This window comes from Condylura cristata, unplaced genomic scaffold (assembly GCF_000260355.1).
Source record: "Condylura cristata isolate star-nosed mole 26May11 unplaced genomic scaffold, ConCri1.0 scaffold00010, whole genome shotgun sequence".
In the NCBI taxonomy this organism is placed as follows: Eukaryota; Metazoa; Chordata; class Mammalia; order Eulipotyphla; family Talpidae; genus Condylura; species Condylura cristata.
In genome coordinates, this window is record NW_004567111.1 from 36,044,346 (window position 1) to 36,069,233 (window position 24,888).

The window sequence follows — 24,888 nt, forward strand, 5'->3', positions numbered from 1 at the left end:
TCATCAAATATTTATTAAACATCTATTCTGTGGCCGTCCTTGTGTTAGACTATAAGATTCAAAGATGAATAACAGTGATTCCTACTCTCAAAGAAAAAAAGAACCTAGAGGATAACAGTCATGGGATCGATTTAAAATCCAGGCTGGAATGAAATGTGCTTATCTTCATGGTTGCCTGCTGGTAACATACAGAGAAGTATTTGGATCTCTCACCCAAGCCAAGCAAATTCACAAACCTTTCAGGGGCTGCTGGCCACTCCACGTCAATTCAATCATCAATTGGTAAGTACTTTAAATATATTAACCTAAATCCCCATCTACATAAGATCACCACTGTGTTAGATTTTAGACACACATTACCTGCCCATATGACACTTAAGCTTTAGTTGAGGAAGCAGGTCTTTCAGATGGATTGTTCATGGTGTTTGGAATGATACTATGTGAGCCTAAGAAGATGGTAATTAATCTGGGCTGAACTGAGAATGAGGCCCCAAGAAATGGGAACTGAACTGGGCTTAAAAACTGGAGGAATTTGCATTGCTGGCAAAAAAGGATGACATGATAAATGGGGGGAAAGTTGAATTATCAATACAAAATCTAATTTAGAATTTTTAATGAATGGTACACCTAGCTTAACTAAACCTGTTGACTAAAGTCATTTATTCAGGGGAGCAGGCCAAAAGTTATCTTCAATACCAGGTCAATAGCTACTCTGTTCTTACCAGTGGGGCCAATTTGAATCACCTCTAAGTCCACAGTGGTTGAGCTGTATGTTATTCCTCTGTGTGTGCATAAATTCATGAGTTATGCAGGCTGAGTGCAACAGGGATTTACACCTGCATAGGACTGAGGGCTTTGCATAGATTGACCTTCTAGACTTTCCCATACTTCTGAGTCATCTTTCTCAAGGTTGGCATGGAAAGAAATTGCCTTTGCAAATTAGATTCTGAAAACTCATAAACATAAGCAGCTCATCAGTATACATGGACAAGACTGGAAATCGTCCAGACCAAAGAAGTCACTCTAATCTCATGGGGAAGCTGACATGACAATAAAAATGACAACATTGCTGAGCATCTCTCCTGCACGGGTGATTTCGGGGCCAGGGAAAGCAGAAATCTAGTAGAAGAACAAAACAAAACAACCAACCAAACACAAACCTCCTGCCAACAAGAAGCTACCAGGTGTTCCAAGGCTAGCGGATGTTTGGAGAGGAACCTGGGAGCTTTCTGAGATCAGGTGCCCTGGTCCCAGCAAGGTGTTGCTCACAAGGCTCCTGGTGACTTGGCGGTGACTTGGCATGCCTCTATGCTAGGGGTGGGGCGGGGAGACAGCAGGTCTGAGAACCATTTCTTCAGGAAAATCCTCTGGACTTTCTCTAAAGAACCTACCAGGTGAGGCTATTTCCCTTAGATCAACAGCTTTTTTTCAAGGCTCACTTTGGTTCTAGGTGTCTGACAACAATTTGTTAAAGCATGATGAGGTGGTTTACCTTATTTTTGCTTTTAAAAGTGTATCATTTTTAATGAGCGTAATAATGTTTTTTTGGGGGTTAAGTTTACACCTCTTCAAAGCATCCATCAGCTGCCACCTTAGTCCACTGGGATCCCTCACCCCTTTCCTCCCATCATACACATCCTACTTGTAAAATATGCCTTTACTACCCACCCCACTCTGGTAGCCCCAATTTTCCACTGTCAGATTTCTAGGGTCTGTTTTGCTTTATTTTGTCCATTCCACTTTTTACATTTTATATGCAACCTGTATGAGGGAGACATGGAGGGGATTCATGCTGAGGTGTGGCTGGCTGAAGACCTGAACTGTTGTGATAACCTAAGTTCAGTTAAAAGCCACAGATGCAGGAGGTGCCACCTTCTAGAAGGCTTGATGCAATGTGTGGTTAGTTGCATGAGGCTACAGATGGGATGTCTGGCATCTGGGTGAGCATCTGGCCTGGGTGACTCTCCAGAAGAGTGGGCAGGCCAGGAAGGAGGGAGGCAGAGCTGCAGAGGGGGTCTGGGGGTGGGGGTGGGGATTCCCACCTATTAAGCCCTACAGAGGGAGTAGAGAGAGGCTTCTTCATCAGAGCTGGGAAGACTTTTAAGGCTGAAAGATCAAAATACACTTAACTGAATAGTTGGAACACATTTCTTTCAAAGTCTAACCTATGTAGCTTTCTTTAGGAAGGTCACCAATATTTTATCTGCATGATGTATGATTTTTGCTTCAAATGCAAGAACCTTGTTTTGGGGTCAAGTTTTCATTAAGTGAGTATATTTCACAAACATAAATTACATCTTTGGTGAATGCAGATTTCACTATTAGTTGGCGTGGGTGATTTAGAAATGCTGGTGGGCGGGGAAATTTTCTGTCTCATTCTAGCTCCTTCCCATTTTTAATTCTTTCCCATGTTCCTACTTCATTTTATTCCTTGTTATCTTCCCATACTTTTCTTCAAAGAGGAGCCACAGTTGAGTGAGTTACCTGGCAATACGATCCATGAGAGCTGGAGGTCAGCAGTGTACAGTAGGAGGGAGTGACCTCCTTTTGCAACATGACAAAGGTATCTGGGGACAGCTCAGGAGTGCTGAGCCTCGGATCAACCTTTGAGGAACACCAGTGTCAAACGTGCAGTTAAACGAAGCTGGCCCCAGTCTCATCTGGTACATTTCGCACCTCTCTCCTTCTGGTCTCACATCGGGTGAGCAGAAACTAAAGGTGTGGAAATTACTACAGAACATTTAATATTCTAAAAACCATCACCATCCAGGAAATCCAAAAGCTCCAAATAATGTGTAGGACTGGAAAGAGGTGAACCTTACCTCTTGGGGAGCCCTTCTACTCCTCATGGTTTTCAGATCACTAGCAATGGTGACATGTCAGAAGGAACTAAAGCTGCACAAGGGACGCTATCTCCTGACTCTCCCTTACGACACACTACAGCAATTGTCACATCTGTCTACCTTTTGGTCTCCTGGGTTTTTCCACAAAATTTTCTATTTATGCTTCCTATTCACTTCTGCTCAGTATACAGCCAGTGCTAAGCTGTGTCTATGAGAAACAGGAATACTATAAGACCTCAAGGTTTATTAAAACTTAAAATTTTGGTTGTGCTTGAGTCATGTCTGTATATGTATCTATTGTTGATAGAGTGGGGATCACATGCATCTTCTTGGCCATATTAGAACTAAAAGCTTAATTTTCTGTTTGGAGTTATAAGAACATTTGTTATTTGAAATAATCCCTGTCTTAGTCCCATGCATTCTCTTGGGAGGGTGGACAAATCTCACTTGGCAAGGGACTGCCTGACTCTCCGAGCCTTGGCTTGGGGGGTCTGCAGAGAGAACAGGCTGCATATTCTCAGCCCAGAGAAAACTGCTCACACACACCCCCCTCCAAAAAAAAAAAAATTCATCTCAGTGTTACTTTCTCAATTATTTTTAAGTATACGTAGACTTTCTCTTCAGTATTCAAATAATCTGTGAATTGTATCTTTTCTCCTGCATTCTTTGTAGGTGGTAATGTCCAAATATTATTATTGATGGTCTATTTCATCACATACTTGTACAGGTTGAAATTTAATTTTTTTTTAAGATTTATTTATATGGAACTGGGGTACAGGCCAGAGATGTGGAGGGTGAGAGGATTCACCAGGGACAGAGTGGGGAGCAGAACAGGCAGATCAGCGAAGTACACTGCTGAGCGGAGCAGCGGCCGGGTCAAGCCGCGCCATGTGGATCTCCTTCGGGGCAGGCGGGAACCGAACTCATGCGTAACTGGCTTTAGCTTCTTAGTGCTGTGCTTTAACCGGCTGCGCCACCAAGGAGGGCCCTGAGTTTTAATCTTTTTAAACAACCACTGGAGCTCCCTCTGTTCCCTAAATCCCAATGGAGAATAGAACCATTTCAAAAGTACTTGACAAATGGCACCCAAAAGATGGCAGGGGTAGCCATATTTACATAAGGTAAAACAGGTGACAAGACATTGATGTGCACTATAGAATGATGAAGGGGACAGTGCACCAGGAAGACATAATACTCATTAACATATACTGACCAAATGAAAGTTCATTTTAAAATACATTAGAAAATTACTAGCATATCTGAAAAGAGACATTGGAAAAAATACACATGTGGTAGGAAACTTCAACACCCCACCCTCACCAATGAAAGATCAATGAGTCAGGGAATAAACAAGGGAATAACTGCCCCAAACAAAGATCTAGATGATATGAGCCTACCAGATACCTATATGCCACCACACCCTCTTAAAACTGAATACACATTTTTTCTCATGTGCACAGAGATCATTCTCAAGGGTTGAGCATACACTGGGTTACAAGACAAATGTCAACGAGTACATGAAGACTGAACTCATACCAAATATCTGACCACAAAGGTATCACATTAGAAATCAGTTACAGAAAGCAAGCAAACAGATTTCCCACTCCATGAAAATTGAACAACATACTTCTGAGGGTTGTTGGAAAAGGAAATCAAAGATTAAAAAAAAAAAAAACCTTTAAACAAATGACAATGAAGACACATTGTGTCCCCCCAAATGTGTGGGAGACAGCAAAACACAGTAAGAGGAAAGCATTTAGCAATACTGACCCACATTCAGAAACAAGAAAGAACAATAAGAAGTAACCTAATCTCCTATCTTAAACTACAAACAGAACAACAACAACAACAACATCAAAAACACAAAAGGCAGTAAAAGGAACTAACAAAAATTAAAGTAAGTAAATGGAATAGCAATAAAATTAATAGTTGAAAAGATCAAAGAAACCAAACTCTGGTTCTTTGATAAAATAAATAAAACAGACAAACCTCTGGGTTAGCTCACAGGGAAAAAGGAGAAAACTCAAATCAGGTCATAAATGAAAGAAAGGTTACAGACAGCAAAAATCTAGGGAATAGATCACTATTAACATTTATATGCAAACACATTCCAGTCTAGATGCCATGGACAAATTCTTAGAATTACACCATCACCCAAAGCTGAAAAAGTAAAAAATCTGAACAAATCCATTACCAGCAGCAAAACTGAAACAGTAATCAAAACTCTTCAAAAAAAAAAAAAAAATCCAGGCCCAGATGGTTTCATAAGTGAGTTTCCAAGAATTCCAAGATGAAATAATGCTTATCCTGCAAAAACTCAAAACGTTGAGAAAGAATACCACGAAAAAATTTTATAAAGCCAGTATCACACTAATAGAAAAACTAAACAAAGACAACACACAAAAAGAAAACTATGGCCCCATCTCCCCCAAAGAATACAAATGATAAACTCCAAATCCAACAATGCATTGAAAGGATTATATACCATGACCAAGAGGGATTTAGTCTAGGGATACAAAGATGGCTCAACATCTGAAAATAAATATAATTCACTACATCAACAAAAAGACAAGTAAAACCAAATAATCATACTAATAGAGGCTAAGAAAACACATGATATAGTTTAACATCTATTTATGATAAAGACCCTTGAAAATCTTAAGAAAAAAGGAGTATGTCTTAATGTAAAAGCCATGAGAAATTCACATCTAACGTTCTTTTACTTAGTGAAAATCTAAAAGCCTTCCATTAACATCTATAACAAGAGAAGGTGTCCACTTTCACCATTCCTTTTCAGTATAACACTGGTCCTAGCTAGAGAAATTAGCTAGGAAATTAAACATAAAAGAAATCCAAATTGGGAAAAAAGCAAAACCGTCATTATTTGCATATGACATAATTAATACAGAGAGAACCCTATGGAAAAAAAGCCTATGTAAAATTAATATAATAATCCACTATTTTAGTAAAGAGTAGCAAATTAAAAATAAAAAATTAAAAATCAGTAATCTTCCTATATGCAAACAATCCATCTGAAGAGGGAGAAATTAAGAAAACCATCCCATTTACAATTGCACCAAAAAAAAAAAATAGATATCTGGAAAAAACCTAACAAAGAATGTGAAAGACAATTACAAGGAAAATTGCAAAATATTCTTAAAAGAAATGTAAGCCACAAAGCAATGGAAAGATATTCCCTGCTCATGGATTGGAGGAATCGATTGGTAGGGTGAAATGGCCACACTACTAAAAGCAATTTGCAGATTCGATGTAATTCCAATAAAAATCTCAATGGTGTTTTTCAAAGAAATGGAACAAATGTTGCTGAAATTCATATGGAATCATAAAAAAACCCTGAATAGTCAAAGCTCTCATGAATAAAAAGGGGAAGAACAATGGCATTACATGCCCAGACTTCAAACTACACTACACAGCCATAAAATAAAAACAGCATGGTATTGGAACAAAAACAGACACACAGAACAATGGACTCAAATTGAAAGCCCAGAAGTAAACCTACATGCATCTGGACAACTAATCTATCACAAAGAAACAAGAATGAATAGTGGCATAAGGAAACTTTCTTCAATAAATGGTGCTGGGAAAACTGAACTGCCAGATACAAAAGAATAAAACTAGACTACAATCTCACATGATAGAAATAAATCAACTCAGAATGATCACAGACTTAAATATAAGACCTGAAACCATAAATAATATAGCAGAAAACACTTCCAGGTATCTACCCAAAGAACATAACAAACATTATTTTAGAAGGAAACCTGCAATCTGATGTTTATTGTACTTCCATTTACAATATCTTAGATATGGAAATAATCCAAATGCCCCTAAACATATGAATGGATCAAGAAGATACTGCATATATACACAATGGAATACTACTCAGCAGTCAAAAAGATAAATCCATGCTATTTGTACCAACATGAATGGAACTGGAAAGTATTATAAGTATTATAATGTGCAAAGTAAGTCAGAAAAAAAAAGAATGGTTTCACTTAGATTTGGAATATAGAGAAACTGAACAAATGGTTAGAAAAAGATAAAACTTGCAAGCTGAAACAGAAGTGTTAAAACAGGAAGGAAAAAAAATGTCAAAACAGGAGAAGGAAGATTATAGGGGACAATGGTGGTGGACCGTGGGTGTTATGGTGATGAGTTAACGATGGGGACTGTACCTGAAAATATCAGGTACTATCCCAAAGCAAGGATATAAGCATATAAATAAATACATTTAATATAACAAAGGTATGAAGCTATGTACTTATATTAATGTTCTAAGCTAACTTTATGTCAATAAAATGGTTTAAGAATAAAAATAAAATACAAATTTAAAACATGGGGTAGTATTAATGTGTAGTTTTTTAAAATGTTTTCAAGTTGACACAGCTATTAATATAAAACAGACTCATACATATACCATGTTTTCTATAAACTCCCTGATAAACAAAGTAAAACTAGTAAGAGATACACAAAAGAGAGAGAGCTAAAGAAAAACTTCACTTCTATAGGAAAAAGAGGAATGAAGGAATTATAAAACACCCAGAAAAAACCAACATATACAACCAATGAGTCAAAGATGAAATCTAAAGACAAAGAAAATTTAAAAAGAAACTTGACACAAATAACTACCAAATGAAGACACAGAGGAACACACCATAAATAATTGAACAAAACTATGAAGGAAAAACAAGTGATTGAAAGGTGGGTAAATTAACAAATATACTATTAAAGAATATTCACTGCACAGTGTTTGCGACAGTAAAAACAGTATTTTGAAGTCCCACCTAGGGCGGGATTAAATAAACATTAGCACATCTGTAGCATGAAATACCTGGCACTCAGTAAAACTCATATTAAAAAAGAATTACGCCCTCCCTGGTGGTGCAATGGGTTGGGATGCAGCACTGCAAGCTAGCCACAGCTGCTTCAGTGAGAGTTCTATCTCCGGCCCCAGAGGTGAGCCAAAGGGCACAGCAGACCTTCCAGTCTCGCCTGCTGCTCCCCTCGTCGATCTCCTGTTCTGCTCCCCACTCTGTCTCTGGTGAATCCGCTCACTACACCTACACCTCTGACCTATATCTCCATAAATAAATAAATCTTTGACAAAAAGAAAATGTTGCACTAAAAAAAAAAAATTACTATAAGGAAGTGCTTCTTATTTACAAGGGAAAAAAAATAGGCTTATAAAATTGCCCATATAATATCTTTAGGTAAAAATGTATATACACATACCCAATGATGAGAAAATACCAAGTATGAACACCAATTTCTTCTTAAAGATTTACTTATGCATTCAAAATTGGGGTACAGGCCAGAGGTGCAGGGATGGTGAGAAGATTCACCAGAGACAGAGTGGGGAGCAGAGCAGGCTGACAAAGTACACTGCTGAGGGGAGCAACATGCAGGTCACTTTTGGGGTGGGGATCGAACTCATGCGAAGTGGCTTTAGCTTCTTAGTGCTGTGCTTTAACCCGCTGCGCCATTAGGGAGGGCCCTGAACACCACTTTCTTAAGTGATGAGATTGTAAGGGTACTTTTTTTCTTTTTACTTTTTTATACATTTTCCAAATTTTCCACTTTGAAGATACGAGCATTTATATCATGGGTACAGAAGAGTTACCGATCTTCTGTGCTATGCATTGCATGCTTGTGCACCAAGTAGCATTATTTTCACCTTTTGGGGAAAGTACATTCATTTTCCAAAACAAAAAAACAAAAACTTTGTTTCAGGTCTTGGAGTTAGCAAAACAGCAAAGCAGTTCATACACATCTGAGATTTATTTCCCCTTTATTTTATTATTTATTTCCCTTTATTTTCACTTCTCTATACCCAACCTGTCAGCTTTGTTAACCTGCACTAATATTGTCACATGCTTCACATCCCATCACGGCCAAGCAAGTTCAACCAGCTCCTGTCCTGTCATGAAGGACGAGCAGCAGCCACTGAACAGGTCCCACTGTGGGAACACGTTGCCAGTGGCGGGGGGGGGGGGGGGGGGGTGGGACTTGGTAAAGAAACTGCTCTGGAGTGTTGCTGGGACACCAAAGCACTAACCACAAAGTCAGTCTCTGATCCTTCTCTGGAGCCCTGCACATGCTGGAAGGTGGGGTCCACAATCGGGGTCTCTTCTGGTCCTTAGCCCTTTCCAAGGGTGCTGGGTTGGGGCATGTGTGGATTTCTTCCTAATGGACATGGTTTGTGGTTAATCCCTAGCAGGAAGGCAGCTTCCAGGGGGTTGGGTGTTGAAGATGGGGAAGATGCCTCAGTGGGAGAAAAAACAATGTTACGGGAGTGACACCTGGAGGAAAAGGCCAAGTTCTGGGCATTTGATATTTGCCCAGTCACGAAGGGCTGGGTAAGGAAAATACTAGTCTATGAAAGGACTCTACCTTCTTGAGATCACATTCTACAGAGCATGGGTGACCTCAGAGAGCTGCAGAGTTGGGTCCAGCTCTCTGCGAAGCAAGGCAAAAAATAGGTACTGATTTTTTTTGGTTGAGATTTTTAGAGTCTTTTCACTGTGGTATATATATACATATATATATATATATATATATAAAGTTCAAAAACTCACATTTATGTGGATAGTTGATCTACGACAATGGGTCAAGACTATGAAATGGAGAAAGTCTTCAACAAATGGTGCTGAGGAAATTGGATAGCCCCATCCAGAAAAAATGGAATGTGACTACTTTCATACCATGGACAAAAGTTGACTCAAAATGAGTAGAGAATTGGATGTAAGACCAGAAGCTATAAAATACATAGAGGAAAATACAGGTCAAACACTCCATGGCACTGACAAGTGATATCTTTGAGGCTTTAACTCCAGTGGAAACAAAATCAAACATAAACAAATGGCACTCCATCAAATGTAAAAGCTTCTGTACAGAGAAAGATCTTTATTAAAATAAAAAGACACTCTGCTGAATGGGGCTGATATCCAAGATTTAAAAGAAGTCATGCAAGCCAACAAAAACAAAATACCCAACTGCAAATTGTTAGAAGTACTACATGGACATTCCAGAGGGCACACTGATGGCCAGCGGGCACACTGATGGCCAGCAGGCACACTGATGGCCAGTAGGCACATGAAGAAATGTTGTCACTACATATCAGGAGTGCAACTCAAAGCCAGAATGAGGGACCACCTCATCCCAGGAGAAAGGCACACAATAAAACACCAGAAACAATAAATGTTGGCGAGGATGAGACATAAAGGAACCCTCATATTGCTGGTGGGATGAAGGCTAGTCCAGGCCCTCTGGAAATCAGTTTGGAGGTTTCTCAAATTATTACAAATAAATCTTCCATATGATCCAAAGTCCTAATCTTAGGCATTTATACAAAGAGTGAGAAAACATGAACTTGAAGCACTAACTCCCATTTCTATGTTCTTTGCAGCCTTATTGATATTATACAAGTCACACAAATAACCTTGGTGTCCAATTGTAGGAGTGAGAAGCACTATTTTCTTTTTTAAAGAATTCTTGCCATTTGTACATGGGCGGAACTGGAGGCAATTATGCTAAGCAAGAGAAAGGCAAAGACAAGATGATTTTACTCATATGTGGACAACAAGGAAACAAACTGGCAAAACGAAACAAACATAGCCTAGAATGTGACTGCAGAATAGAGGTTACCTGGGTGGGAGGCAGGGATGAAAGGATGTGGACCAAGGAGAGAGAGGCCCCCAGAGGACTAGGGAAAGTGACTGCTTTGGTGGTGGGTGACATACAGCTGAGGTGTGCACCTATTCCACTAAATCATGCATGATGTTGTAAACCCATGTTACCTGAATAAAAATGAAGGATTTTATTGTAGTTCTCAGCTTTCTGCAGTATAATTAATAATGTTTTAAGATATTTAAAATGCATGTCATGATGAGTTGATGTACATATACATTATGACAGGATTCTCTCATCAGTTAATTAGCACAACAATCAACTCATTTATCATTTTTTCTTTTTGATGAGAATATTTAAGTTCTACTCTTGCAATAAATTTCAGAAAGATATTATCCTTACTTCTGGTCACTGTATGTGCATATATGTTACTGTACCTAGTAAAAAAGTCCCTTTGAAATTGCTGGCAAAGCTGAAGGCTGCTGACTGCAGCTGTGAAGGAATTGAAGCCACCATTGCGCTTCACTGGGGCGCATGACCCTGACCTTGAAATCCATGCTCTTTCTCAGGTATCCTTAGGGTGCTCACCCAATCAGAGGGCATGGCTTCATTTTCTACAGTTTTCCAGATCCCTGCTTTATCCAGGAAAATGCAGAAACACATTCCAAGCCAAAAGACATTCCTATGTAGGGAGAAAAAATTTCATGATGGATCCTACCGACCAAGTTGAGGTTAATCTTAAGTAGATTTCACAAGGCTGTTCCTAGGCCTAGAGCCCTGAGCAGGGCCTCCCAGACCTTGCCACTTAGTGGGGTGCTGGAATGTGATACCCACATAGATGCTGCTGCTCATGAGCAGACACCAGTCTGGAGTTTCAGTCACCCCAGACCCTGCCTGGCCTACCCATGCATCATAGCCCTCTCACCAATCTCTCCCCTCCATGGAGGCAATCTGCCCAATGAAGCTCTCACCAGATAACAGCTGGAGATGTGCAAAGTATCACCTCAGCCCAGTCAGCCCACTGAGCTAGTGACCTAAAGGCGAACAGTGAGCCCTGTTGCAATGAAGTGCAGGACAAGGAGGTTTGGTGAGGGCAGAGCTGGCCAATAGGGGGCAGGTCCACAAGGGCCAGAACCAGGTCCACACTAGTCAGTGGAGCCTGGCACATGCCTAGCAAGTGAAGGATGGTGTGGCAGAGATGCCCACATGCACTGATCACCTCATACTACTAAGCAGTGTTCGCCAGGACCCCTTCAGACACAACGATCTTCGTTTTTGGACAAAAACAGGAACCCATGATGTTGGGGTACAGGTTATTGGGGAGCTATCTGGACAGCAGGGGCAGAGCGGACAGCAGGGGCAGAGTGAGGACTGCCACCAGGCTGTTTGGTGCCCAGATCTGCGGCTGCCTCCCTCATGACTACTTGACTTGTTGAGCAAAATCTGATGGTGGATGGTGTTGGAAGAAAAACTGGGGCACGCTGCACTGGCAGAGGGCTATGGGAGATGGTATGAAGATAAGACACCCAGGGGCTGGAAGAACCTTGTTTTTGTTACGCTCCTGTTCCCTGGTTGAGTGCTCATGGTCCCTCTGATCCAGTCTGTGGGAGGGGATCCGCGTGTTGACATATTCCCTTCTGTTTCATCCACTGTCTCTACTTCAGATTGGGGACCCTAAGAACAGGCAGCAGGTGGTTATGGGAGGGAAGAAAGCATCTGAAATGTCTTTGCCTTTGTGAACATGGTTCCATTTCCCACCTAAAGGATAAACCACTTTCTAAAAGTGTGCAGAGAATTCTGGCACTTCGGAGGTTCTGCCATATATGTATGTCACAGGAAACATGGTGAACAATAGCTTTCTGGGGTGGTGTACTAAACTTGAAGAATGTTCTTCACACAGTATCTCTTCCATACATTCCCAACATCTTTACTCTTGACAGATTTAAAGACAACTCAGAGGATTTACTTTGTTACGGAGGTGAGGTGAAAAACGGAAAAGTCGTTCCTCTTTTGTGTTTCTGTTTTATTGTTGGGTGGGAGAAGTGTTCTACTTGACAAGCAGTAACCTTCAGTATCACAAATTAAACCTCTTTACTGATTGCAAATGATTTTTCCTAGTCCACTATGTATGCGTAAAGGCGCCCACAGAGGGTGTCTGCCAGCAGTTTTTCTACATCACAAACATGGATTGGAGGGAAAACTTTTTTATCTAAACTGTTGCATAAATGGCAGGCTTCAGCTTCCCCTTTATTTCATTCCTCCCAACTTGTTTCTACATTACTCAAGCCCTCTCCCTTGCCGTCCACTTTCTCAGTAAGTGTTGACATGGAAGGTGGTGATACCTATAGGAAAAAGGGTCATCAGAAAAGATAAAAGAGGAGAACAGATTATTTTTTTTTCTAAATTTTGAGATTTTGATGTCTGTTCTACCTAATTACCAGTGACTCAACTAGCTATCCAGCAATTCCAAGGATTAGGAACAGAGACTAAAAGGAAATTCTTAACTTTGCTTATCAGGAGACAAAATTGGGTCTGGAATAGTTGAAATTGCTAGAGGAACTATGCTAAAGGCTAGTTTTAAACTTGGGTACACTTCAAAGGTGGGACTGCCTTGCTGTCATTAACAGAGCCAGTTCCAAATCAAAGAGAACTCTATTTAAAATCAGCAGTTGCCACTGGAAAGGAAGGCATTTGTAGTGGATCTCAGTTGCTGGCTCTACTAATTTTAATTTAGCTTCTAGAAAATTCTTCTCAGGGACATGAGCGTGCAGACCTAGTGATATGGGGGCAGGGATGAGCTTTCTAAGTGGAGCTCAAATATAACAAATAGGGTGTTGGCCAAATATGGGTGCTGTTCGATACAACATATTAACAATAGAAAGTCATACAAACAGATCAAATCTTAGTGTGGTTAGTATCCTATAAGACAGATAACACTTGAGAACAAAGCAAGAGTAAATTGAGAGACTAGCCCTATCTTTTATGGATCTCTTCAGGAGGACTAATGAAAACATTCAGTGTATCTCCTTCACGTGAACATTCTGACTGCCAACCAATTCTGTAACTCTGAAGTTCCTGCCAGACTTCATGACACCACTATTAATATACAGAATCCCCCAGAAACAAATACAAAAGTTACAGAGTAATATTTATGGGCATTATTTATAATACTAAAAAAATTGGAAAGTTAAATGCCTGAAACATAGGCATGTTGTTGAATTAATTCTTATTTACAATATGTAGGAATCATGTCTTTAAAAAACATTTGGAGGATGAGAAAAAATACCTATATCATCATGAAAATTCAAGAGGTACAAAACTGAAGATAATACGATAACATTTATTCATTTATTTATAAGTTTTCCCCCTCTGGCCATATACACACACAAGACTGGAAAGAACTAAAATAAAATATTAATAGCAGCTTTCTTTGAACAAAAAGAGACTAACTTATTTTTCTTCTGTATTTTTAAAAATTTTCCAATTTTAGTCAAACGTTTCCACTTTACTTTTGCTAATAACATATGATCTTAAGAAGCAATTATCAAGTGTCACAAAAATACCCAGGTAAGGCAGCACCATTCTACTATATAATTATTAACTGGTGTTAATATCTAAAGTGCCTGCCCCTTATGTGATGTTATATAACAACAACAACAACAACAAAAATCTGTATTTCTCAGTCAATAACTTCTGAGCCAGAGGACTTAAACCTTGTGAACTGCTTTAAAATTCACCCTGTCCAAAGCACTACTTTGCCAGACCAAAAAATTAATATGTACCATTTCTATAAGTAAATAATTAGCCATCAAAAAGAGAAATAGAAAAGCAATCCCATTTACATCCACATGAAAAATAAATAGCTCAGAATAACTTTAACCAAGGAGATGGAAGACCGGCATATTGCAAATCACCAGGCATTGTTCAAATAAACATACAAAGAAATGGAAAGCTAGTCCATACTCATGGATTGGAAGAATTAACATTATTATAACAGCAATATAACTGAAACCAATACAGATTTGACTGCAACTGCTATCAGTTGCTTCTACACAGCAAAAGAAATTATCAAAATGAGAAGCCATCCTAAAGAGTGGGAGAAGATATTTGCAAATCATATCCAGCAAGGGGTCCATATCCAAAAATATATAAAAACCTCATGTAACTCAACAACAAAAAGACAAGCCATCCAATTAAAAAATGAGAGGATCTGAATAGGCCCTTCTCCAAAGAAAATACATAGATGGCCAGCAGACAAACCTGAAAAGATGCTCAAAATACCATATTTATATGAAAATATAAATGAAGACAATAATAAAATGTCACCTCACATGGGAGGAGGGAATTACTTAAAAGACAAGAAACAAGTATTGGAGAAGGTGTGGAGACAAAGGAAGTCTAGTACAATATCAATGGGCATATAAATAGGTACAACTGTGAGAACAGCATTCCTTAAATACTGTTAGAAGTAGATGAAGTAGATCCTGTGAATCAGATAATACTAATTTTCCAAGAAATATTAGTCATTAATGTTCACTGTAGAATTATTTACAATACCTGAGAGCTGCAAACAACTTATGTGTTCCACAACAAATGACTGAATGAAGATGTATCATATAGTTACAAACATGGAATACTACTCAGTGATTAAAAAGATAAATTCCTGTCATTTGCAACATAGATCTAGACGGTATTAGGCATTACCATATGAAGTAAGTCATATGGTAAAAGACAAACACTGTATAACTGCACTCATTTGTGGTATACAAAGAGATGAAACAAATGAAATAAAACTTTTAGACTATAGGCAAATTAAAGTTTACCTGTGGGAAGGGGGGAGGATTGAGTTAGAATTAAGTGGTAAATTTAATGTATATATAGACATTGATATTTAATAGTGCATACCAAAAACATCCATGATGTCATAATGCAATGTTACTTCAGTAAGAAAATTAAAGTATAAAAAATAGAGTTTTATCTGTAAAGCTAAATGTTTTCTCTAAAAAGGACACAAGATATCCTTTCACTTTTTCCATGTAATAGTAAATGCCTTTAGCCATGTCTCAAAGGGCCTATGGACCAGATACGGTGTTAGGCTTGTCTTGTGTATAACACCTGACTTGACTCAGTCAATAGATGAGTTCATAAACATAACAGCCCAATCAGATAGATCCTTGCAACTACAAACTTCACCCACATCTGTGATCTCATTTGTGTCTCACAATGGACTTGAAAGAAGAAAAAGTAGGTAATACCATCCTTATTTTACAGACCAGGAAATTAAGAACTGCCACTTTTTCTGGCTTACTGATTTAGACAGCAGCTTCCTGGGAAGGCAAAGAAGGACAAATTTCCAAGGGGGCACGTATGAGAACTCTGGTTGTGAATGTGGGAGCAACATGTCTCTGGGAGACAACCCCGGACAGGGGTTTTAGGTTAAAGATGTGGATGATAAAATATTGGAATGGGAAGACAAGCTCCACGTAGGGCATGCGATTGCTGATAGATGCTGTTTGAATGATTTCCAGCTTTCTAGTTTCAAAGTCAACAAAAATCCACACATCCAGAAAGCCCCTGTTAATTTATCTTGCACAATGAGACCACAATAATAGCATGTGAGGTTTTCTCCTGTCTTAGCTTTGTACACCATCTTAAGTTTTTGAGGCAGGCTTTGTTTTACAAATGAGACAAATAAAGCTCATTGGGTTAATAACTACCAAAGTTTTATTTCAAGCCACATCACGTCATGCTGCCTCAGATCCGCATCTACTCACCATCTCGTGTATTGCCCACATGGTCCTTAATTCTTCAACAGGACTGTAAGTTCTTTGAGGGAAGGCAGCGCACCTTACATTTCTTAGCAGAGCTCCATGTACACAGAAGTTTCTCAATAAAGTTCAAACGCTAAATATCTCTTTGGTAGGAACAGAAATTACTAAGCGGAATTTTTGGGTAGTCTGAATGTCAGGCTCTCTGCTTCACGTAATTAAAGCAAGAGAACACAAGATGCATTAATTTCTCTTAGCTCTTGCTTAATCAGGCATTCATCACCATGTTTGATTCCATGTTATATGAAAAGAGGTGCTTAGTAAGCATTCTGTGTGATGAGGCCAATCAAATATATCCAGATAGCAGAGACAGTTTTGAACGGCAAAAATAACCATCAAACATATGGGGAGACGGTGATGTAGATCACTACATGGCATAACATCCAACCCGATAGTAAAGAACTTCCAAGCAAAGGGACGTTTGCCTAATTTGGGGCAGGTGGTTCAACAAGAACACTCAGAGAGAAGCCAGGTCACACTACCAGGATCTTGCTGGGATTCTCTGTCAAGATGCAAGGTCACCAACCCTGCCACTGCTCTGGGTCAGAAACAGAAGCGAGGTCCACTTTCCTGGACTTTCTGGAAGAAGGGCTTTGCTCTGAAACCTCTTGTGCATAGCAGTTATTCCATTACTAACTTCATTGAGAGGCAAGAAGTAAATATACATGCAGTACACAACGTATTACCCTGATGGGTCACCTTCCATTTGTCCTGCCAACAAGTATCATTATAGGTTTGAAAATATAAAATTCGTGGAGCTCAGAATTTGTATGGCAGAGATTAACCGAAGCACACTGTGTAACCTGAGCTAATGACAGCAGTAACTGACTATCATATTTTATTGCAGCCACTCAGTCATCTCAATAAACCACTGAGTGGCAGGGATTATTTTCTTTTTGTTAGAAAGCCTCACAGACCTGAGGGCATTCAACCAACATCAAGCAAAACAAACAAACAAACAAACAAAAAACAAACAAAACAAACAAAAAAGCAAATGCCAGGCAAGTGATACCTACATTTGTGTCCTCGTGGCTGTGACCATTTGTCTCAACCAATTCCTTGGTGCCTTTTAGCTGCAAAAAAAAAAGAAAACCCAAATCAGTAAGCAAGCATATTTGTTACTAGCACCCTGTTAACTCGGATTTCTCTGAGGTTGCACTTTATAAAACTTCCTTGATAAAAAAAAAGAAAAAAAAAAGATGTAATTCTAATGAATCTCATGGAAAACAGTTTGACACTGTATTTTATAAAACTTGGTGTCTGGGAAAAAAAAATGGGCCTTGATCATTATTTTTTAAAATAATAAGATTAGAAAGCAGTACCATAGGCATAAAATGTATAGTTGGTTCCTAAGAATAATAAATGATTTCATTTCCTTGTTGTATTGCTATTAATTTCAACTTTGCAGTGTTCGCAAGTTGCCACCAGCTAAATGATGTTACACTAACGATACTGGTGAACGATAGCTTTTCAGTTGTTTTAATATGCTGTGGTGCTATCGTACATGGTCTCCTTGAGAACAGATTTGAATGACTGACATTGTTTCTAGAGGCCTAAAAAAAGATTATGATTTTCTTCTTTTTTGTAAAGGAAGATTCGGAAAGACATCTCCTTAGCTGCTGAGGCATTAGAAGTAAAGCTATTCCTCAAATGAGATTTTTAACAGTGAACATTTGAAAGCTCTACTCCCTCTACTTTCTCTCCAAAGGCTTAGGAGTAATCAGTTATCAGGAGATTTCCACAAACCTTTAATTGGCATTTTATCCTAGCTAGGCTCAACACAGACATTTGGGGGGCATAGCGCAAGGCAAAGGGGGAGTAGGCCTGGAATCTATTTGCCCATATATTTTCCTGCTTATTATGCTTAGGAAGCAGCATCTTCTATATCTTTTTTTTTTCTTTTTCCCCCAGACTAACAAAGTCTTCATGGTGGGAAATAAATGCATAAAGTTTGAAGGAGAGAGTGGATTTTTGAGAGAGAGAGAGAGAAGCTCAGAGTTATGTCTACTTCATCAGAAGTTAAATATTCGGCCCAAACCAGTCTTCTAATAAAGTGTATGGAAGGACAAAACAGATTTCAATACCCTAGAAAGAAGGTTACTGTGAATTTAGTCAATATTTTTCAATTCAATCTAACTTATCCCAAACCATACAGATTCAGCCTCAGTCTGAGCAACTGAATCTATATTAACTACATATATTGGCTATATAAATATAATGATTAATATTATAAAGCATTTTCCTCCAAAGCTACAAAAGTTTATAAATATCCAATATATTCACTTTTCCCTCACAAATCACTTCAACTTTTAGGGGAAGTCTATTTTCTAGATCCCAAACATATTCAAAAACATAAATCACCTATAAAATAACTGAGTTACATTGACTAGGGCTATAAACTCCCAACTTGACATTTTTAAAAATACATCATTTGAAAGTATTTATATTGTACAAATAAACTATTCATAAACCATTGTGAGTGGCAAATTTTAGACCTACTTTTGATGACTCCCAAAGGGTGGGGGTGATCACATGTGATAATTTCCCCTCCCAAATAATATTCAAAATATTGTGGGCAGCAAGTGCGGGTTGGAAGGAGGAAACCATTCGAAGAGCTCTCCCATCTTCGCCTTTGTAGATACAGGGCTTAGATTTCTCTAGGCTGCTAAGCCATCCATCTTGCCTCGCTGTAAGACAATACTCTCAAATCCACTTATCAATGTCAGGCCACACTTCAGTATCAAAGGAAACTGGGATGAAACGATCAGATTTACAAACTTCATATAAAAGGTTTGTTGCTCACTGCGGTGAGATAACTGCCTGATGCGCAGAGAAGGGGTCCCCCCCCCCCCGAGAATCAGTACCTCGTATTCCAATGTCAGCAAGCATACCATGGGTTATGCTAATCTCACTTTCGTCACAGTTAGACTTGAAACTACCTGTTTGCTCGGAATTATTTCTGCGTTGCTAATGTTTTACAACGTTACTAAAATCCATTTATCTTCTGGAAGAAACTTTTCACACACTGCTGGCAGACCCGGGGGTTCTAAAGAGGGACAAGAGAACAGAGATGCTGGGAATGAGATAATTCCCACACAGCAAAGCTACTTGGAGGCTGGGCAGGGTAGGTGGCTAGTTGTACTTTGCTGAAATTCAGGAATGTCTGTGCAAGTCCAGCAGGAGGGAGGGCGAGGTGTCTGAGCTCATCTACAAAAAGGGTTCCCCACACTTACTTGTTCCTGGAGGACTTTAAGCAATGCTTGTGTGTGTGACTGCTCCTCTTTCGCTTGTTCCAATTCTGACTTCTTGTTGTTTAACTCCTCCTGGATGGTCAGCAGTTGCTGTGAAGTTAAAGAACACTTAGGCTAAGGAGGACTGAACGCCAAGTGAGGGTAATGGTCCAAACATTCAATGTTTCATCAGAATTATCAAGACTTATAGCAGCTTGATTAGTTATTTTACAGAAAAATTTTAATGCATAGAAATCCAAACTCAACTCTACGTAACGTGAACATGGTCCTTTGGTGCTTCTAATACTATTGGTTTTATTCTTGCTGCTGCGTATATTTTAATAAACATTAGCGCATTGAATATAGAAGACTTTTACATCTTACAAGTTGAATCCGCATTTTGTGGCCTTGTTTGTGCACGCTACATCCTCACCTTCTCACTCTATAGCAAGTACTAAGGGATGTGACACGTTATCAGGCTGTTTGTGAGACCAAAGCACAGAAACTTGTTTCTTATTTTCTGAAAGTGCCACTGTCTTGGAACTAGCACAGTGGATAAACGTTCATAAATGACACCCAGATAAGTCAAAAGATTAAACTCAAAAATGATATAATGAGTCAGCTTGTGCAAGTCGTCATTTTCCATACACCAGGAAGCCAGCGTTAGAGCAGCTCGGTAGAGCTGCTTTACCAGGTGGCTGGGAACAGAAAAGATCCTTTTACTTTCTCTGTTATGACGGTGATGTTTTATTAGATCAGCAGGACTGGAGTCCAAACTGCAATCAATATATCAGCCGAGAAAACTGCTGATACAAGCTGTCAAAACACTAAGCTATGGCCTACACGGCTATTTTTAAGCAGGGCCACTGAGGGGATTTTTGTATAGCTTGGGCTGCCCTTGCCTGTTGGCTCTAACTCGTGTGGACGCCTACCTCGTGTGCCAAAGCAGTGCTGCCCGGCGCTAATTCTCTGGAACACAGCTACATGTTAACAAGTATACCGGCTGGAGAACACACTCAAGGGCTTCAAAACATGCCCTGAGAACAGCTATGTCTAGTCAAAACTTCTTGGCTACAAAAGGTTGGTTTGAGACCAAAGTGTCTTTCCTGCCCACCAAGTGTTTCTCTAATGACAGGAAGATGTTAGTGCATTCCTTCCACGCAGGTGGCCGTCTGAGTCAGTGCTGCTTCTTTGGGCTTCAGAGCCAGTTGCACAGCTGCCTGGCCAGTTCTGCACTCACAGGTCTGAGTAAACACAGGCACTGGGTTTCTGATGCTTAAACCTACTCACGCAAAGGATTAAGTTCAATCTGCAAAACCACTAGTTTGGGAGTCTAAGGAGGGGTTGTAGAAGGACTTAGAAAAGTATATTCTGCATCTCCTTGGCTTGCTTTTCTGTTCCCTATTCTGGCACTGAGTAGAAATTGAAGAAGCAACTTGGGTCCTTTAGCATCAACATTTCCTTGTACTTTTCTAAAAACTTGCCACCTATCTCCCCACTTGCCCACATCATAATCACATGTGAGGTGATGCACCCCACAGTGGCTCTCTGCACGTTATCAGCTAGGTAAAGTACAGAATTCTGGGAGCCCACACTGGATTTCGGCACCATGACAACTACTCAAAATGACTATTTCCAAACAGTAGGGAGTCACTCTGTTCCTTCTCTTTTATGACTGGCCCCAGTACTGTTACTAGGGGATCTGGTACTCTGACTTTGAATTTTTATGGCATTCCAACCCCTAATCCTCCTTTAAGAATGAGTCAAATGAAAGGTAGGAATTGTCTTTAGAGGTAGTAGCTATGTTTATTCACTGTAGCACTGGTAGTAGCAAAACCAAGATGCAGTGGCTGTTCAGCAGAAGGGGTTGGCCACAAGCCTGAGTGTGCATCTGTGCAACGGGCACCATGCAGCCACTGACAGTGAATTTGATCGAGGTTCTGTAGCCACAAGAGCAGTTCACAATATCCTGTCGCCACATACCACTTTCAGGTTATGAGAAGCTTTCGCTGAATCTTACATGTTCATAGAAAAGTACATGGATATGGTCTCTGAGTGAATAGGCTTCTAACTTATTTTTGCTTATTAGTTTTCTGGTTTGTCTGTAAAGAGGGTAAACTGCTTTAGTAAAGAGCGAAAGAAAATCAGGTTTGGGTGGGGGGCAGCAAAAGGGATTCCACTCTTATAAAACCTTGAGCTATTGATCACTAACACTGTGAATAAAAAGGCCACGTGAGAACACCAGGGAGTCTTCCATGTCTTCACATTTATGACGCTGCTTCACATTTATGACGCTGCTTCATTAAAACACATCCACCCAGTCTTCTCTTGACTTCTGTTTCCATTTAGGTTTCTATCTGTTCTCATTCTTTCTTGGGACAACAGTTACAAAACACGTCACTCTTTCTCCTTCCTTCTTTTCTCATAGGTAAGCAATTACTTCAATGGTTCAGTCTTTTTGTAAAAAAATGTTTTTCCAAAATACAGATTGCTGTTGGTTTTATTAATATACTGGCCTTTGAATCATATTATCAAATTTCTTATTGTTTATAATGTTTTCACTAAGGAATCCAGGTTGATAGGTGTATTTTCTAGTCTATTACTTCTGCTGGCTACATAATATTCTATGGGATATGTCCATTCTATTACATCCAATTGTGCCACTGAAGTCCACTCAAGTTCTCACCCGATCCATGACTACAACAGGACATACATGGTCCCTTGTGGATCTATGGGAAACTTTGAGTTGTGTATCCAGTCAGGGAAATGCTGGTTCTTAGAACGCACCTCAAGTTAACTTACCAAAGCTACTCTCCCAAACCAGTGATCCAGTCCCCCAACCTTCTAGCAGCGTTCAAGACCTACCATGCCCCTCATCTATACTAATACTTAGCATGCTTACGTTTTCTCATTTTTGCAGAGATTCTCCATGTTGTAAAAGTTGTTTACTTCTCAGACTCCCTGTGATTTGGTGCATCTCATCATATGTTTGTCAGCTGTTGACCTTTATTTATACTTCTTAAAAGAATGACCAGATGCAGTGTTTCTTAAGTCTAAGGAATTTTAGAAAATACTGTTCCTCAGTCCCACTAATGACCAGTTATGTCAGAATATCTAGGGATGGGATCCAGGCAATGGCATCCTTTTAAGTTTATTTTTTTAGCAGCTATTCTTTTTACTACATTTTTAATTACTCTGTTGTAGCCCTTATGGTTCTCCCACCACCATAACCTCCCTTGTATTCTTCTCTCCCATCTCTGACCTCCTTCCATCACCTCCCTTGCTGAATGTCTCAGATCTTTGGTCAGCTAGCTAGTGTTGACTGTACCTTGACCTTCTGTATGGTTTCTCTCATTCCACATACAAGTGAGATCATCAATATTGATCTTTTCCCTTTTGAGTTATTTCCACTAGCATAATCCCATCCAGCTTCATCCATGCTGCTGCAAATGGTATGAGTTTGTCTTTTTTGATCATTGAGTAATATTCCATTGTATCAAAATATACCACAACTTTTGGTCCACTCATCTATTGGGGGCCTTTGGGTTGTTTCCCTATGTTGGCACAGTAAATAGTGCCAGAATAAACATAGGAGTACAGGTTTCTTTTCAAATTAATATTTTGTGTGCTTTAGGTAGATTCCTAGGAGTAGAAATGCTGGATCATATGGTAGATCCATTTTTAGTGTTCTGAGTAACCTCCACACAATGGTCCATAGTGGCTGAAATGGGACTTTTTTTAAAAAAGTTGGTTACTTAAAAAGAAAAAAAAAGGAAGTCTTTTAAAAACTTCAGAGTATTTTTGAAACCCTTCCAAAAAAAAAATCACAGATAATTCTATTGAATTAGTACGGGGTTGAAAAACACCATCTCCTTCAAAGCTTACGTAGTCCTCATTCTATTACTCTGTGACTCCCATCCCTGGTACCCTATTTAGACTGTTTGAAGTCGACAGTGCTTTTCTAATGTCAGCCAGTGCGCCAGGTTCTTTTCTTCTCACCAGGTGCCCACTCCACGTGATCCTATTCCGAGCCATAGCTTCATGTATACATCTTGTACGTTTATGCTTTACAAAGTTGATTTACAGCCCTGTCTCCTTCCTACTTGCCAGTAGACCCTGAAATTAGTTTTCAATAGTACTTATCACCTCTCCACACACACCCAAATCTATACCCTCATTACCAATGTTAAAGCCCTGAGGTCAACCCCAGTCCTTTGATAACCCCTGTAACCTTACTGCCCGCCTGTTCCTCCATCTCTTATCCTACCCTTCCACCCTAGCCTCGTTCTGCAGTGGAAGCGGCCGTCTTCTCTCCATCTGCTCCTCACCTTCCACTCCTGAGAGAATTAGGTGCCTAAGGCTGAAAGTGCTCCCGTACTGCAAAAGTATTGTTAGCTTTCCAAACTTTTCTGGATAAAATCCCTATCACTGACTTCAGATATGCCATGTCCTTTCATGATTATATGACAGCCTCATTGCCCAGAATTCTTCCCAACAAACAGCTATTCATTCTTTAAGCTCCAACTGGAATGTTGCCATTGGGTCAACCCCGACTTCAATGATGCCTTTATGAAATAGCAAAGGGCGTGGCCTCCAGGTAGACACCCGTCCCCATGAAAGTGTATGCCTGGGTGGTGAGGCAGGGACTGTTCTCATCTCTACTCCATCCATGGCCAGGTGCCTTTGTCCACGGCAGAACATGCACAGTCACATGCAGCAGCCTCAGGTTCCTCCTCGGTAAAGATCTTCAAGTCACCCAAGCAAAGCCAGTTTTTCTGGAGTCTATGATCCCAAAGCACTTCACACTTAATATTGTATCTCATGTCTCATAGCTGTCTCCCTGACTAGAACACATCTGCCAGGGCTAGGGCCCATGATGCAGCTATCCCTGGTGCTGAATGAATGACTTTGTACAGGGATGAAGCAATGCTTGTTCTGGCTCCCCAAGTCTTATGGGATTAAACTATGATCTAGTTAATACTAAAATGAAGCAAAACACCACATATGTACAGACGAAAACCGCAGTGACCACATCCATGAAAACCCCCTGCAGCTCTATCAATAGAAGATTTATCACTTTCAAAGTATGGACATATGAAACTTTCAGAGGAAAGTAGCAATTCCACTTAAAGACATTTTGAGTCATTACCCAGCCAGTTTCAGAGCCCCTTCTTAATCTAACAGGGAGATTTTACCTCAAAAGGCTAAAATAGGGCCCTCCTGGTGGTGCAGTGGGTTAAAGCATGGCACTAAGAAGCTAAAGCCACTTCAGCATATGTTCGATCCCCACCCCGGAAGTGATCCACATGGCGCAGCAGACTCTATCTCACTGGCTGCTCC

General features: G+C 39.8%; 1 protein-coding gene across 4 annotated transcripts in view; it reads right to left on the reverse strand.

Annotated features, from left to right (window-relative positions):
• The window catches only part of ENOX1 (ecto-NOX disulfide-thiol exchanger 1), a 489,446-nt gene that overhangs the window by 18,157 nt on the left and 446,401 nt on the right, over positions 1 to 24,888 (reverse strand). For all 4 annotated transcript variants that reach the window (XM_012723223.1, XM_004680132.2, XM_012723222.1 and 1 more), the window contains 2 exons: positions 19,552 to 19,659; positions 17,335 to 17,391 (listed from right to left, as the gene is read on the reverse strand). In XM_012723223.1, the coding sequence (XP_012578677.1) occupies positions 17,335 to 17,391; positions 19,552 to 19,659 (165 nt within the window). The remainder of the gene's footprint in view (positions 1 to 17,334; positions 17,392 to 19,551; positions 19,660 to 24,888) is intronic.